The sequence below is a fragment of the Dysidea avara genome, chromosome 3, assembly GCF_963678975.1.
Source record: "Dysidea avara chromosome 3, odDysAvar1.4, whole genome shotgun sequence".
Taxonomy (NCBI): Eukaryota; Metazoa; Porifera; class Demospongiae; order Dictyoceratida; family Dysideidae; genus Dysidea; species Dysidea avara.
The window spans coordinates 27,667,244-27,682,504 of record NC_089274.1 but is presented as its reverse complement, the minus strand read 5'-3'; the positions used below and the strand labels follow the sequence as shown (position 1 = coordinate 27,682,504).

General features: G+C 37.3%; 1 protein-coding gene across 1 annotated transcript in view; it reads left to right on the top strand.

Moving 5' to 3' along the window:
* LOC136251599 (uncharacterized) overlaps nt 1-8,199 on the top strand; it is a 33,081-nt gene extending 24,882 nt beyond the window's left edge. The window contains exons 10-11 of the mRNA XM_066044058.1: nt 1,252-1,646; nt 7,664-8,199. Of these exons, the coding sequence (XP_065900130.1) occupies nt 1,252-1,646; nt 7,664-8,084 (816 nt within the window). The 3' untranslated portion in view covers nt 8,085-8,199. The remainder of the gene's footprint in view (nt 1-1,251; nt 1,647-7,663) is intronic.
* The last annotated feature ends 7,062 nt before the right edge of the window (nt 8,200-15,261 follow it).

Sequence of the window (15,261 nt, the reverse complement as noted above, 5' to 3'; positions counted from 1 at the left end):
TGCAAGTCCAAATTTTCAGTAACAAAATTTCATGATCCATTAACTACAGTTTACTAAATACCACTAATAAGAAGCTAAATTTATCAGTGCTTGTAATGCAATGCAAGATCGAGATACTCTAATAGAACACTTAAATTATTTACAAAAACGTATTGAAATGTCTAAACTAGAGCTTTCATTAAAATATAAAGTTTTGATGGACAAGCCCTGCCCATGAATAGCATTCATGCTTCAACTCCATGCAATGTGCAAATTTCATTGTTTACAACACTCTTTGCTCTGCTCCACTGCCCCTGTTAATCATAGAGCGTGCTCAATCTTTCCCATTCTTTTCACTGTGATATTATAGCTGGACACATGCATGTACAGATGGTATAATTACAGTAGCAGTAGAGATATTTTCGCAGATGTCTGCCAGTCATCCATATAACTGGTCTTGAGCTTACCTAAAAATAGTTATTTTTATTGACTGAAATGTCACTAAATTCAACCTATTAGTATATCTATTTTCAAAAATTTCCTGGGGGGCATGCCGCCAGACCCCCTAGTTTCAGCTCACTTTACATGCTGGGTGTGCTTCACACACCTCTGCATCATGCAATATAAAAAGCTCCACTTTCCTTCTAAAAGAACCTATCCAGATAAAAGTCTGGCTATGGCCCTGCTTGATAGGTATTGGGCAGGCCAATTGGATGCATGTTTGTCTGTCTGTGTATTGTCCTGTGTGTTCTATTAGAGTAAGTGCCTTCTCTTCAACTCAAATTCTTTGTGATGTTAACTACTTGCCTAAATTTTAAAAACAATTAGCCAGGAAATGTGTACCTGTGTGTTAAGTAAATTTACTCAAACCATTGCTTACAGTATAGCTACAACAAATATTACTGTTTTAAATACCCTTTGACCACATTATTGCAGTGCCTACATGATAGGATAGCACCACACAATTTGCACAAGTCTTGATGATTATCGGTTTAGCTGGCATGCAATTCTGCTATTTAGTTAACCCCATGTTCATATCATTTTAACTATCAGGCTTGCATGATGGTAGAATAAGGTTCATGCAAATATATCACCATGCATGCATGCTACTTTAGGACATGATCTTTTCCTCATGCATTGATCTATGTTATTGTGAAAATGTGAAATGGTCCTGTACGTAGGGCAGGTACCAATGTCAGTATTTTATAACTGTGCACTGCTTTGGTTCATGTATGTATAATATTATATTACGTACATTACCTCTTTTGTTAGAATTCCAGCAACATAATTCAAAGTGAAATTGAAGGGCTACTTGGGTCTGTATGTAACTGTACTTTTCAATTGCTGGCACCAACATGTTTGAATAACTTGACAGTTTCTATTACTGCAATGATTGAATCTAATGGAAACTATACTACACAAATGATGATTGACTTGATAGAGGACAATATACAAGAGAGGGATCCTTCAGTGATGTACCTCAAATCTGGATGGGTACTATGTCTTAGTCCTGATTGTGAATGGGAACCTGTGAATAACAATACGTTAAAGGAAGCCAGTGACAGTCACTCAGTACCCCTTACAGTAGGACTGGTGGTTGGCATCCCATGTGCTCTAGTAGTTATACTATTATGTATCATTGTTGTAATCTGGATAATTCATAAAAGGTGAAAATTTATGGTGATATTATGCGCATAAGCAAATCATGTAAACTTCATATTTAGCTGTAATTCATTTCTGTGTATGTTATATCTATAAATCAAGACACACGGTAGTGTGTCGTGCGGCCCAAGAAGCCAGCGCGCAACCCCGTGAGTATATTGACAGGAAGAAAGAAAACGCAATTTTCGCACCTCCGTAGCTCTGTGCTGCCTTGATGAAACAAGACAAATTTTGCTGTGTACATTCCCTCCACCTTCAGCACTCCATATTCCAAATTTGAGCGAAATCGCTTCAGGCATTCCTGAGATATGCGACTTCAAAAATTGGCTTAGTTTCTTCGTTTTTTTTCTTCTTATTTTTCTTCCTCTTTTCGCACACTTACAAAAACTGCTATAAAACGCGAACGCGTTATCCGATTGCCTTGAAATTTGGCACACAGAAGGGGGGTATAAAGGCGCATCTCTGTACCAACTTTGGCTGGAATACCATAAACAGGCAAATAGTTATGAGCGATTATGCACGAAAAATAACACCAATATGTTGTCACGCCTACAGGGTAAACCGCGTATGGGAAGAAGCTGAAAATCGGTGGGTGAATAGGTTAACTATTGAACCTCAAACCTTTTGTGGTTTGAAAGAAATCGAGCTAAAAACCAGGAAGATACAGCGAAAAAATCAACAGTGTGTAACAATTACGCAATCGAGATTAGCTAATTTATTATTATTATTATTATTATTATTATGCTTGCCACGCCTACCAGATAAACCACTTGGGGTAATGCTTTGAAAATCGCTGTACAGATGGAGTTATCATCTTAGAAAGGCTCTTCAATGGTGTAGAAGAATCAGACTTAAAGCCACGGAGTTATAACACGAAATCCAACTTGGTGTAGCAAGTGCGAGATCGAGATACTCTAATAGAGCAGTCATCCTAATAGAGCAGTCACCCTGAACAGAATTCAAGAGATCAGTTAGAAATAAGTAACCTGTATAGATATCAGCTACAAACAAATCACCCTGTAGAGAGTTCAGCTACAAACAATTCACCCTGTTCAGACATCAGTTAGAAGAAGTTTTCTTGTAGAGAGTTCAGTTACAAACAAATCACCCTGTTGAAAGATCAGCTAGAAGATGTCACCTTATAGATAGTTCAGTTACAAAGAAACCACCATGTAGAGAATTCAGCTACAAACTAGTGACCCTGTAGATACATCAGCTAGAAGAAGTTACCTTGTAGAGAGTTCAGCTACAAAGAAACCATTGTGTAAAGAGCTCAGCTGCAAACAAATCACCTATACAGAATTCAGCTACAAACAAATCACCCTGTAGAGAGATCAGCTAGAAGAAGTTACCTTGTAGATAGTTCAGCTACAAACAAATCATCCTGTAGAGAGATCAGCTAGAAGAAGTTACCTTGTAGATAGTTCAGCTACAAACAATTCACCCTGTACAGAGCTCAGTTAAAAGAGGTTTCCTTGTAGAGAGTTCAGCTACAGACAAATCTCCCTGTAGAGAGATCAGCTAGAAGAAGTTTCCTTGTAGAGAGTTCTGCTACAAACAAATCACCCTGTAGAAAGATCAGCTAGAAGAAATCATCTTGTAGAGAGTTCAGCTTCAAAGAAACAATCATGTGAGAGTTCAGGTACAAACAAATTGTCCTGTAGAGAGATCAGCTAGAAGAAGTCACCTATTAGAGAGTTCAGCTACAAAGAAACCATCATGTAGATAGTTCAGGTACAAACAAATCACCCTGTAGAAAGATCAGCTATAGAAGAAATCACCTTGTAGAGAGTTCAGCTACAAAGAAACTATCATGTAGAGAGTTCAACTACAAACAAATCACCCTGTAGAGAGATCAGCTATAGAAGAAATCACCTTGTAGAGAGTTCAGCTACAAAGAAACCATCATGTAGAGAGTTCAGCTACAAACAAATCGGCCTGTAGAGAGATCAGCTAGAAGAAATTACCTTGTAGAGAGTTCAGCTACAAAGAAACAATCATGTGAGAGTTCAGGTACAAACAAATTGTCCTGTAGAGAGATCAGCTAGAAGAAGTTACCTTGTAGAGAGTTCAGCTACAAAGAAACCATCATGTAGATAGTTCAGGTACAAACAAATCACCCTGTAGAAAGATCAGCTATAGAAGAAATTTTCTGTTACACCTTTCCAGCTACTGTATAAGTCATTAAGTCTAAGTCCTTGAAACTAGGTTAGGTAATCCTAAGGCTGCAGCACATGTTGTTGTAGACCTTCAGTGCTGGTCACTGTAAAGTGTTAATAATAATAAATCACCTTGTAGAGAGTTCAGCTACAAAGAAACTATCATGTAGAGAGTTCAACTACAAACAAATCACCCTGTAGAGAGATCAGCTATAGAAGAAATCACCTTGTAGAGAGTTCAGCTACAAAGAAACCATCATGTAGAGAGTTCAGCTACAAACAAATCGGCCTGTAGAGAGATCAGCTAGAAGAAATTACCTTGTAGAGAGTTCAGCTACAAAGAAACCATCATGTAGAGAGTTCAGCTGCAAACAAATCACCTGTAGAGAGTTAAGCTACAAACAAATCTCCCTGTAGAGAGATCAGCTAGAAGAAGTCACCTTGCAGGGAGTTCAGTTACAAAGAAATAAACCATGTAGAGAGTTCAGCTGCAAACAAATCACCCGTAGAGAGTTCAGCTAGAAACAAGTCACCCTGTAGAGAGATCAGCTAGAAACAAGTCACCTTGTAGAGAGTTCAGCTAGAAGAAGTCACATTGTAGAGCTACAAAGAAACTACCATGTAGAGTTCAGCTGCAAACAAATCACCCTGTAGAGAACTCAGCTACAAACAAATCGCCCTGTAGAAAGATTAGCTAGAAGAAGTTACCTTATAGGGAGTTCAGCTATGAACAGATCACCCTGTAGAGAGTTCAGCTACAAACAAATCACCCTGTAGAGAGTTCAGCTACAAACAAATCACCCTGTAGAGAGTTCAGTTACAAAGAAACCACCATGCATGTAGAGAGTTCAGCTGCAAAAAAAATCAATCACTCTGTTGAGAGTTCAGCTAGAAGAAGTCACCTTGTAGAGAGTTAAGCTGCAAATAAATCACCCTGTAGAGAATTCAGCTACAAACAAATCACCCTGTAGAAAGATCAGCTAGAAGAAGTTACCTTGTAGAGAGTTCAGCTACAAAGAAACCACCATGTAGAGAGTTCAGCTGCAAACAAATCACCTGTAGAGAGTTCAGCTAGAAACAAGTCACCCTGTAGAGAGATCAGCTAAAAACAAGTCACCCTGTAGAGAGTTCAGCTAGAAGAAGTCACATTGTAGAGAGTTCAGCTACAAAGAAACTACCACGTAGAGAGTTCAGCTGCAAACAAATCATCCTGTAGAGAGTTCAGCTAGAAGAAGTCACCTTTTAGAGAGTTCAGCTACAAAGCAACCACCATGTAAAGAGTTCAGCTGCAAAAAACTCAATCACCTTGTAGAAAGATCGGCTAGAAGAAGTTACCTTGTAGAGAGTTCAGCTACAAAGAAACCACCATGTAGAGAGTTCAGCTGCAAACAAATCACCTATAGAGAGTTCAGCTAGAAACAAGTCACCCTGTAGAGAATTCAGCTAGAAGAAGTCACATTGTAGAGAGTTCAGCTACAATGAAACTCCCATGTAGAGAGTTCAGCTGCAAACAAATCACCCTGTAGAGAACTCAGCTACAAACAAATATGCAGTGTAAAAAGATCAGCTAGAAGAAGTTACCATGTAGAGAGTTCAGCTACAACGAAACCACCATGTAGAGAGTTCAGCTACAAACAAATCACTTGTAGAGAGTTCAGGTCACCCTGTAGAGAGATCAGCTAGAAACAAGTCACCTTGTAGAGAGTTCAGCTAGAAGAAGTCACATTGTAGAGAGTTCAGCTACAATGAAACTCCCATGTAGAGAGTTCAGCTGCAAACAAATCACCCTGTAGAGAACTCAGCTACAAACAAATATGCAGTGTAAAAAGATCAGCTAGAAGAAGTTACCATGTAGAGAGTTCAGCTACAACGAAACCACCATGTAGAGAGTTCAGCTACAAACAAATCACCTGTAGAGAGTTCAGGTCACCCTGTAGAGAGATCAGCTAGAAACAAGTCACCTTGTAGAGAGTTCAGCTAGAAGAAGTCACGTTGTAGAGAGTTCAGCTACAAAGAAACCACCATTAGAGAGTTCAGCTGTAAACAAATCACCCAGTAGAAAGTTCAGCTATGAACAGATCACCCTGTTGAGAGTTCAGTTAGAAACAAGGAATCCTGTAGAGAGATCACCTAGAAGTATCGCCTTGTAGAGAGTTCAGCTACAAACAAATCACCTGTAGAGAGTTCAGCTACAAACAAATCACCCTGTGGAGAGATCTGCTAGAAGAAGTCACCTTGTAGAGAGTTCAGCTATAAAGAAACCACCATGTAGAGAATTCAGCTGCAAACAAACACCCTGTAGAGATTTCAGCTACAAACAAATTGCCCTGTAGAAAGATCAGCTAGAAGAAGTTACCTTGTAGGGATTTCAGCTACAAACAAATCACCCTGTAGAGAGTTCAGCTACAAAGAAACCATTCTGTAAAGAGCTCAGCTGCAAACAAATCACTTGTACAGAATTCAGCTACAAACAAATCACCCTGTAGAGAGATCAGCTAGAAGAAATTACCTTGTAGATAGTTCAGCTACAATCAAATCACCCTGTAGAAAGATCAGTTAGAAGAAGTTACCTTGGAGAAAGTTCAGCTACAAAGAAACCATTTTGTAAAGAGCTCAGCTGCAAACAAATCACCTGTACAGAGTTCAACTACGAACAAATCACCCTGTAGAGAGATCAGCTATAAGAAGTTACCTTGTAGATAGTTCAACTACAAACAAATCTCCCTGTAGAGAGATCAGCTAGAAGAAATTACCTTGTAGAGAGTTCAGCTACAAAGAAACCACCATGTAGAGAGTTCAGCTGCAAAGAAATCACCCTGTAGAAAATTCTGCCAGAAACAAATTGCCCTGTAGAAAGATCAGTTAGAAGAAGTTAGCTTTTAGAGAGTTCAGCTACAAAGAAACCATTCTGTAAAGAGCTCAGCTGCAAACAAATCACCTATACAGAATTCAGCTACAAATACATCACCCTGTAGAGAGATCAGCTAGAAGAAGTTACCTTGTAGATCGTTCAGCTACAAACAATTCACCCTGTAGAGAGAGCAATTAGAAGAAGTCACCTTGTAGAGTGTTCAGTTACAAAGAAACCACCATGGAGATTTCTGTAATCAATATATGTGACCGGATTTGCGAAAAGGGGTCTTCCACACACATCCAATTCCGTAAACGTTGGAGACCATAACTCAGTGTTCAAGTAACATATTAACCTGAAAATTTCACCATGTATTCAGCTATAGTGGTGCTCACCACTGTCCAAAATTCAAGGGAATAGCTCTTTCCAATCTGAAGTTATCAATTGTCAAAGTTGGAAAATTGGATGTGTGTGGAAGACCCCTTTTCGCAAATCCGGTCACATATGTATTATACAGTATATATAATTTGTACATTTACTGGTAAAATATTTAAAGTACATCTACTTCATCTTTTCTTCTTCCTGTAGTAAAGAAAAAAACATAGGTTAAAAAAGTCCCAAAGCTGGCCATAGGCCGGCTTTGGGGTATACAAATACAAAAAGAAATGAAATCTAATCCAAAACAGCCAAGCTGTAAAAAAAGTGTGCGGCCCTCAGAAAGGCTATGGTGAAAAAAGATGTGAAATCCAAGGTGGCGGCCAAGAAATGGCTGTGATGGTAGGTTAATGGTAAAAATTTTAATAATGACAATTTAGGTAAATTTTGTGAAGCGGCACAAAAATTCACCTGAATTGTCGTTATTAAAATTTTTACCATTAACCTACCATCACAGCCATTTCTTGGCCGCCACCTTGGATTTCACATCTTTTTTCACCATAGCCTTTCTGAGGGCCGCACACTTTTTTTACAGCTTGGCTGTTTTGGATTAGATTGATTTTAACTTAACTTATAGATCTCCTAAAATACCTAAAAAACCAATGAGCTGTGATAACAAAGACACTGGTCACATATATGATGAACTTAGTATGTTTACAATGATTCCTCCTCTTGCTGTCAAGAATGCAACTCCCAGTCCTAAAAGTGGCAAGGTCGTGTTTGATACATCACGCGTTCAACCACCTTCCTATCAGCCATTACCTAAACCACATTATGAAAGCTGTAGTACCTCTAGTATGGAGAAATGTAATGACTATCATATTGAAAGAGATGTCAGAAGCATCAAGGATGAAGATTGTTACTTTTCTAAACCACATTATGAAAGCTGTAATGCCTCCAGCAAAGAGGAATGCAATGATTACCAAAGTGGGGAAGATACCAGAAGTATCACTGTGAAAAAAGAGGGATATAAGATGGTATTTCCAGTGGCTTATTGAATACAAAAAAGCTTGATATAACCTGTATTATACTAACAATCTCACATAAGGCTTTAGTTAATGTGTTAAACATACTGAAACCATATATGTGATGGTATAGTGTGGGCATTATATTAGATATAAGCTATTTGAGGTAATGTGGTAAATAAACTGAAACCATATATGTAATAGTATAGTATGGATTATACTAAAGTATAAGATGAGTATAAGGCAGGATTTATATTACGGCTTATTTGTATTCAATAAGCCACTGGAAATACCATATTATATCCCTCCTTTTTCACAGTGTATTACAGATGAGAGTTGTCAAAAGATGACTGATAGAACCGAACATGAACCTTATAGCAAATTAGTTCACCATAAATAAATTTGTAAAACTGGCAACAAGTAGAGATGTTATTAGTATATAACACCTTTGCATATATGTATAGTTGCTGTTATAGGTAAATGCAGTATTGATTTTATGCAAGCAAAAGTTTCTTTACAAATATTGCTGATAAAATAGGGACAAATTAGTCTTGCAAAAGTCTCAAAGTTGTTGAACAAAAATTGGCCTTTAGTAGCACTAAACTGTTAAAAATAATAGTAAGATATCACTCAGGCTCTTTATCTGCCCTGAAAATTATGATTTATCTGATTAAATACACAAGAGTTGTGTTAACCAGTAGTATGCTTTATGTCAAGTAGGCTATATACTATTTTAGACAAATTCACTTAAGGACTGGGACATTTTAATATCAGGAAACTATATCAATATCAGACTCTTTGAATCAGCTACCACACATAGGATGTTTTTAAAGATTTATTGGCAAAAAAGTAAATTACCACTGTGTCAATTTTATCCAGCATGAAAAATGTATGACAATGTATTAATGTAACAATGTACATGCATGCTGTTTATGCACTAGTTAAATTAAAATAATAATTTTTAGCTAATTGGTATAAAATGAATGTGAATACATGATACGCATGCTGATACAACAATAAACAAGGTGTAGGGACATGTTATTAAATCACTACAAATATTAGCTATAATGTAATCCATTGTATAAGGACTGTCCATATATATATAACCAATTCATAAGTATATACACTGGTCACAGTTGTGAGCTCACTTATGCATTCATGTGCTAGCTTGGTTACTCCAAATTTTTGATCATGATTCACATGTACAAGTTCATCTCCATCCTTGCTGTTATAGGTTACTAATGTGAATGTGCATGCATGTTTACCGATACAGTCAGTTATACAGTCACATACTTTACAATTTGTGATGTTCACCTGCGTTGTAGGATGTATTATCAGTACCAATATCAAGAATACCTTCTGATTCATATGCAGTTATCCTAGTGATTGTGGTTTATGTGATAATTCCATGGAGCATGCATCCTGTGAAATGGGTTAATCCTAATTCTGAGGTGATTCATACAAATGACAATGCAAAAATTTATAATTTAACAAGTCAATTATAAACTATTGTATTGTATTGCATTTGTTAATGTACAACCTCTATAACAGGAAAATGTACATATTTTAATACGAAAATAATTTATATATAGTTAGTTATTAAATAACTGCTACAATTCTTTTAAAAGTTTCTAAATTACTAGAAGTGACAACCTCCTCTGGCAGACTGTTCCAGAAAATGATAGTTGAATGGAAAAATGAATCATGGTAAACATTTAATCTGGTTGGTAATGTGTCTAGTTTAAATCAGTGGCCCCGAGTATGGTTAGTGTTATATTCTAAATTATGGCCCACAAATGCGGAGTTGTACAATATCTTATACGTCATTACAACTTTAGCTTCAGTTCTTCGCTGTTTAAGCACTGGCCATTCTAGTTGTTCTGTCATTCTTGAGACTGATGAGTATCTTAAAAAATCATTCACTACAAATTTTACAGCTCTTCTTTGAAACATTTCCAGTTTCAAAATATTATGTTAGGTACATGGAGACCATACAGGTGAGGCATATTCAAGAATATATATAATACTTTGTATATCTAAGCAGGGACGGACCCAGGAACTGGCTAGGGGAGGAGCATAGGCGGATCTAGGAGGCACTGTCAGGGGGGCCAAGGGGGGGCAAAAAGTTTTAGTTCCCAACAGTGTTTGTTCCACTAAGAGGAATTCTAGTACCGTGGCAGATCTAGGATTTTTAAAAAGGGGTTTCTGAAAATTGGTATAGCTAAATAAGGCATCTGATAACAATTGTCTGGAAAATTTTGAGATTTTAGAAGCTCTGAGATTGGATTTTAGGTTAGCAATTACAATAAATTCAATACTTTAAACTGTAAATAATTACTAAATACTATAGCTAACTATAGGGCAAATATGGTGACTACAAGCTGTGGCTTTGATTGCTCTATTAGAGTAGTTACTTGACTGCTCTATTAGAGTATCTCGATCGTTTTTAATGCATTGGGAGATGAAAAATGAAGTGTTGCTGATAGTTTAATAGCTATAAATGGTGTTAGTTAAGTGCAACTGCATGCATGCTACTGGTATATAGTTGTGTGCTATGACAAATTGTCAATACAACAATGTTTATGTAATGAGAATGCCACTAAGCTAAATTTAAAAGGGGGTAGAAACCCAACTGGATCCTCCACTGTAGTATACAAGTTATATTCAGTTGCATAACTTTATTGAGTATAGCTGGATGAATGATAGACCTACAGTTTTACAACTGTAGTTAGAGAAAATTTTTGAAAATTAGATCTCCTAGGTTTAAATTTGGGAGCATTTTTGATAGAATTTAGCTTAAAAAGTGTATGCTTGCAATGCATATAAAGATTAAGCCTATCAGAGATAAAACCTGTAAAGTGTACTAAATCAAAATATACAGGTGTATAGCATTGTTATAATGACATTAGAATTGTGACTGTTCTATTAGAGTAGTGACTGCTCTATTAGAGTATCTCGGTCTTGGCACAACAATTTAAACTTATTTGCCTCACTTTCTTTACAATGTATAGTATAACTGTAAAGTACATTTATAACTATTGTCTTCTATTTGCCTATTGGTTTTCTATACTTCTGAATACAGTGTGAATGCATGAATCATTCCAGTTTCTGGTATCAATATAGTACTGTAAGTCCAAGGGGGGCAAGAGAAGGGCCAGGGGGGCACAGCACCCCTTGGCCCCCCCTCAGATCCGCCTATGGGGAGGAGCACAAACAGACTAAGTTGTAAGTGGTTGGGGAGAGCAGATTCTCTTGTTAGTTACTGTATTTTTTAAGCAGCAATTATTACTCCTTAGTAGGTTGATTTTTGTCATTATGACATTTGCACATGGTTGTGAAGCCTTAAAAGCTGTTTTAAAGGCTATCAGGTCTTAATTAAACACCAGCAACACGATAATTATTTTTGGAGACGCTTAGTACGTACAAAGGTGCTGGGGAACAGTTTGACAGATGCTTTAACTTTGGTTTCAGGTGAGTTTGCAATATGATGATGGAATATGCAGTTTTCATGAGTTACCAACATAAATTGACTTTGGGCTGACAAGGTGCATTATAGTATTTCTATCAAAAGAAATAGCTATGACTCTTCTACATGGGGGGGAGGGGGGCATTTGCCCCAAATGCCCCATCCTGGATCCGCCATTGCTAAGTGTCTATTTTCTTATCTTATATGTGTAGTCGAAGGCACAAGATTGAAGTTTTATAATCATTCAAAATCAGATGAAGGAAAGTACACATGCAGAGTAGTGAATAATCACAATATAAAAAAATGAAACATGTTTACAGTGATACAAATTGATGGTATGTATGTCCAGACAATAACATGTGCTTATAGAAACTTTGCATTTAATGAAACTTTTATGTATATAGAACTATGATGCTGTATGCTGTACCATGTACAAGCACTGCACAAAGCCACAAGATATAACCTTGATAAAATAATTACATCATATGTGAGCAATTGCACCAAAGCATTGTGCATATAGTTTACCAGCCAACCATAAATATACAAGGGTGTTGCTCATCTGGTATTTCTGAGTAGGTGTTGTACATATTCAACACTTTTAAAGTATTTATCTTACCATGGTAACTGCCATCTACAGTACAATGCTTTGAAATATCACTATACCGTATAGAAGGAAACTTTGGCGGGGGTAAACTTTGGCAAATATCAAGCTAAATCGCATTTGGCGAAATAAACTTTGGCGAATTCAAGCTCAATCTGTAGCAATGAAGATGCTAATCTCAGGTGCTACGAGTAATTGGCGGGTTAAACTTTAGTGAATTCATAGTGAATCGCCAAATTCGCCGAAGTTTTCCCCTGCCAAAGTTTCCCTCTATACGGTATCTGATGTACTAGTGTATCTCAACTATTCTGATCTTCATTGCAGTCTAATTGGTAGTCCAGATCACTACTCCATAGTTTGAGTCCCCAGCTTTCCAGTCTTTTGCTGCAAAGGTTACATCAATTTCAACCAAACCTTTAGGTCTACAAGCATATAGCTACAATGGTATTATTATTATTCTTTTTACAGTAGCCAGAACTGCCAGTTGAACAGTGAAGAGCATCAATGTCATCCAAGCCAAAGTATGGTGTATTCCAGGAACTTGTTGGAAGTTCTAGTAGCTTGAGTTTCCTCCCATTTCTGGAGCACTCTGTGTGCTTGTATGATACAATAATGAAAGGAACTTTATTCACAGTTTGCCAGCTAACCTTGTGAGAGTAGTCACAATAGAGGTACATCATTGTATGACTAACAGTTTGGTAAGAAGGGGGAAAATCTTGAAACTGTACCAGAGATTGCTTCTTGAGATAGTCAGGGTGCAACCCAATGAAACACATTATTATATAGTTGACACACATCCTGCACAGCTTTCAGTGTATAAATAACAAGTTACAGCACTTACATAACCTGAAAAACAGGTACCAGAAGGGGCATCAGAGTAAAAGTGAAAGTGGTAAGGCTCAGTCTGGGGGCATGCCCCCAGGAAATTTATTTCACATTTAAAGATGCCATTTGGAAGCAATCTTTGATTGTAGTACTGTGTGCAAGTGTTCAATGGAGACTGACCAAAAAGCACCTCCATAATACTCTTTAACTCCTAACCTTATCATTTGAGTCTATTAATAAACAGTAAGAATTAAGTGTTTCCACAGCAGCTACAAAAAAACAAAGCCAAAGCTAGTATAACAGTAATTAATTTAGAGGCGCTTAATATGGACGAAGTCAACATGAAGCTATTCTGAGTGAAAGACAGGTTAGATTAGTATTGTTTCTGTCCATTAGTGCTATTAAATGATGCCAAGTATTACATGTTAACTACTTTTAGTTTGGCTTCATCATGTTTAATTTTTTTTAATTTCACTGAGCCAAAAAGTGGTGAGGCTCTGGCCTCACAGTTGCACCTACTCTGACGCCCCTTGGGTACCAGCATTAAGTAACACAAGAGCTATCAGCAACCTAGTGCACATTTTGCTATAAAAGCACCTTAACAAACTTATGAAAATAGTATACAAGCCTCTCTATTTTGTTTAGCAAAGTTGCAGGGCCGTAGCCAGACTTTTATCTGGGTAGGTTCTTTTAGAAGAAAAGTGGACCTTTTTTGAGGCCCTTTTTATATGGATTACATTATGGTGTGTGAAGCACACCCAGCATGTGAAGCACACCCAGCATGTGAAGCACACCCAGCATGTGAAGCACACCCAGCATGTGAAGCACACCCAGCATGTGAAGCACACCCAGCATGTGAAGCACACCCAGCATGTGAAGCACACCCAGCATGTGAAGCACACCCAGCATGTGAAGCACACCCAGCATGTGAAGCACACCCAGCATGTGAAGCACACCCAGCATGCGAAGCATGCTGAAACTAGGGGGGTCTGGGGGCATGCCCCCCCCAGGAAATTTCTTGAAAATAGACACTAAAAGGTTGAATTTAGTGGCATTTCAGTCAATAAAAATAACAATTTTTAGGTAGGCTTAAGACCAGCTATTTGGATGACATCTGGGAAATATCTCTACTATACTACTGTAATTATACCATCTGTGTCTATAATATATTGGAATGTCACAGTGAATAAGAATGGGAAAGATTGAACGCTCTGTTGGATCGTGCATTGAAGCATGGATGCTATTTATGGGCTCTGCATGGGGGGGCTTGCCCACCAAAATTTTTATATTATGAAAGTTCTAGTTAAGGCAACAAACATGGTTTTGTAAATAAATTAAGTAATTACATACAGATTTTAGAAGAAAACATAATTGTGACCGTTCTATTAGAGTGATTGTTCTATTAGGGTGGTTGACTGCTCTATTAGAGTATCTCGATCTTGCAGTGCATTACAAGCACTGAATGAGCCAGCTACTCGGAGCACTTAATTTAGCTTCTTATTAGTGGTGTTTATTAAACTGGAGCTAATGGACTTTTGCTACTGAAAATTTGGACTTGTATACTAAAAATGTGGACCTTTTTGCTAAAATTGTGGACCTTTTTACTGAAATTGTGGACCTTTTTCCCAAGAGGGCGGTTCTTCCGAACCCCCCGAACCCCCCCTGGCTACGGGCCTGAGTTGTGTAGATGAAAATACTACATGGTGATTTATTATAATTTGTAAACTGAGCCTATGAGGACCTGTATACCAAGGCTTTAGCTACACAATATTAAATCATACATACTAGCAGTTTTCTTAGATCATAAGTTGACAGATACATTATTCATCCTCAGATACTGTGATGATTGTTATGGAGATGCCAGCTAAATTTAATACATAGTTTTAGTAAGGTCTAGCTGAAATTCCAGAACTTGACAATCTATAAAGTGTTGCTTGTAAGTCTGTATGTGATATAATATCAATGTAATTTTGCAATCATAATTGTCACCTTGGTAAGTTGGTATGGTAGTGATATAGAGTCTTCAATATTAAGCCCTGCTTTTGAGTTACCAACTATATATGAGTTAAAAGTTTGACTTCCTAATAACACTCATAGTAAATCTCATAGTGGATCTAGCCACTGCCTTAAAGTACTCTAATCTTTCCAAACACCAGAACAGGCAATAAATACATATTTAGTTTGCTATGCTACCATGCAGACATGAATGCAGTATGTGTTGTTAGAACTACAACCATTGAATTATATTTAGTGTGCACATGCAATGCAGTTTACCAAAGCATTTGTACCACTTATTTGTGTGCCAGTATTAGATAGGA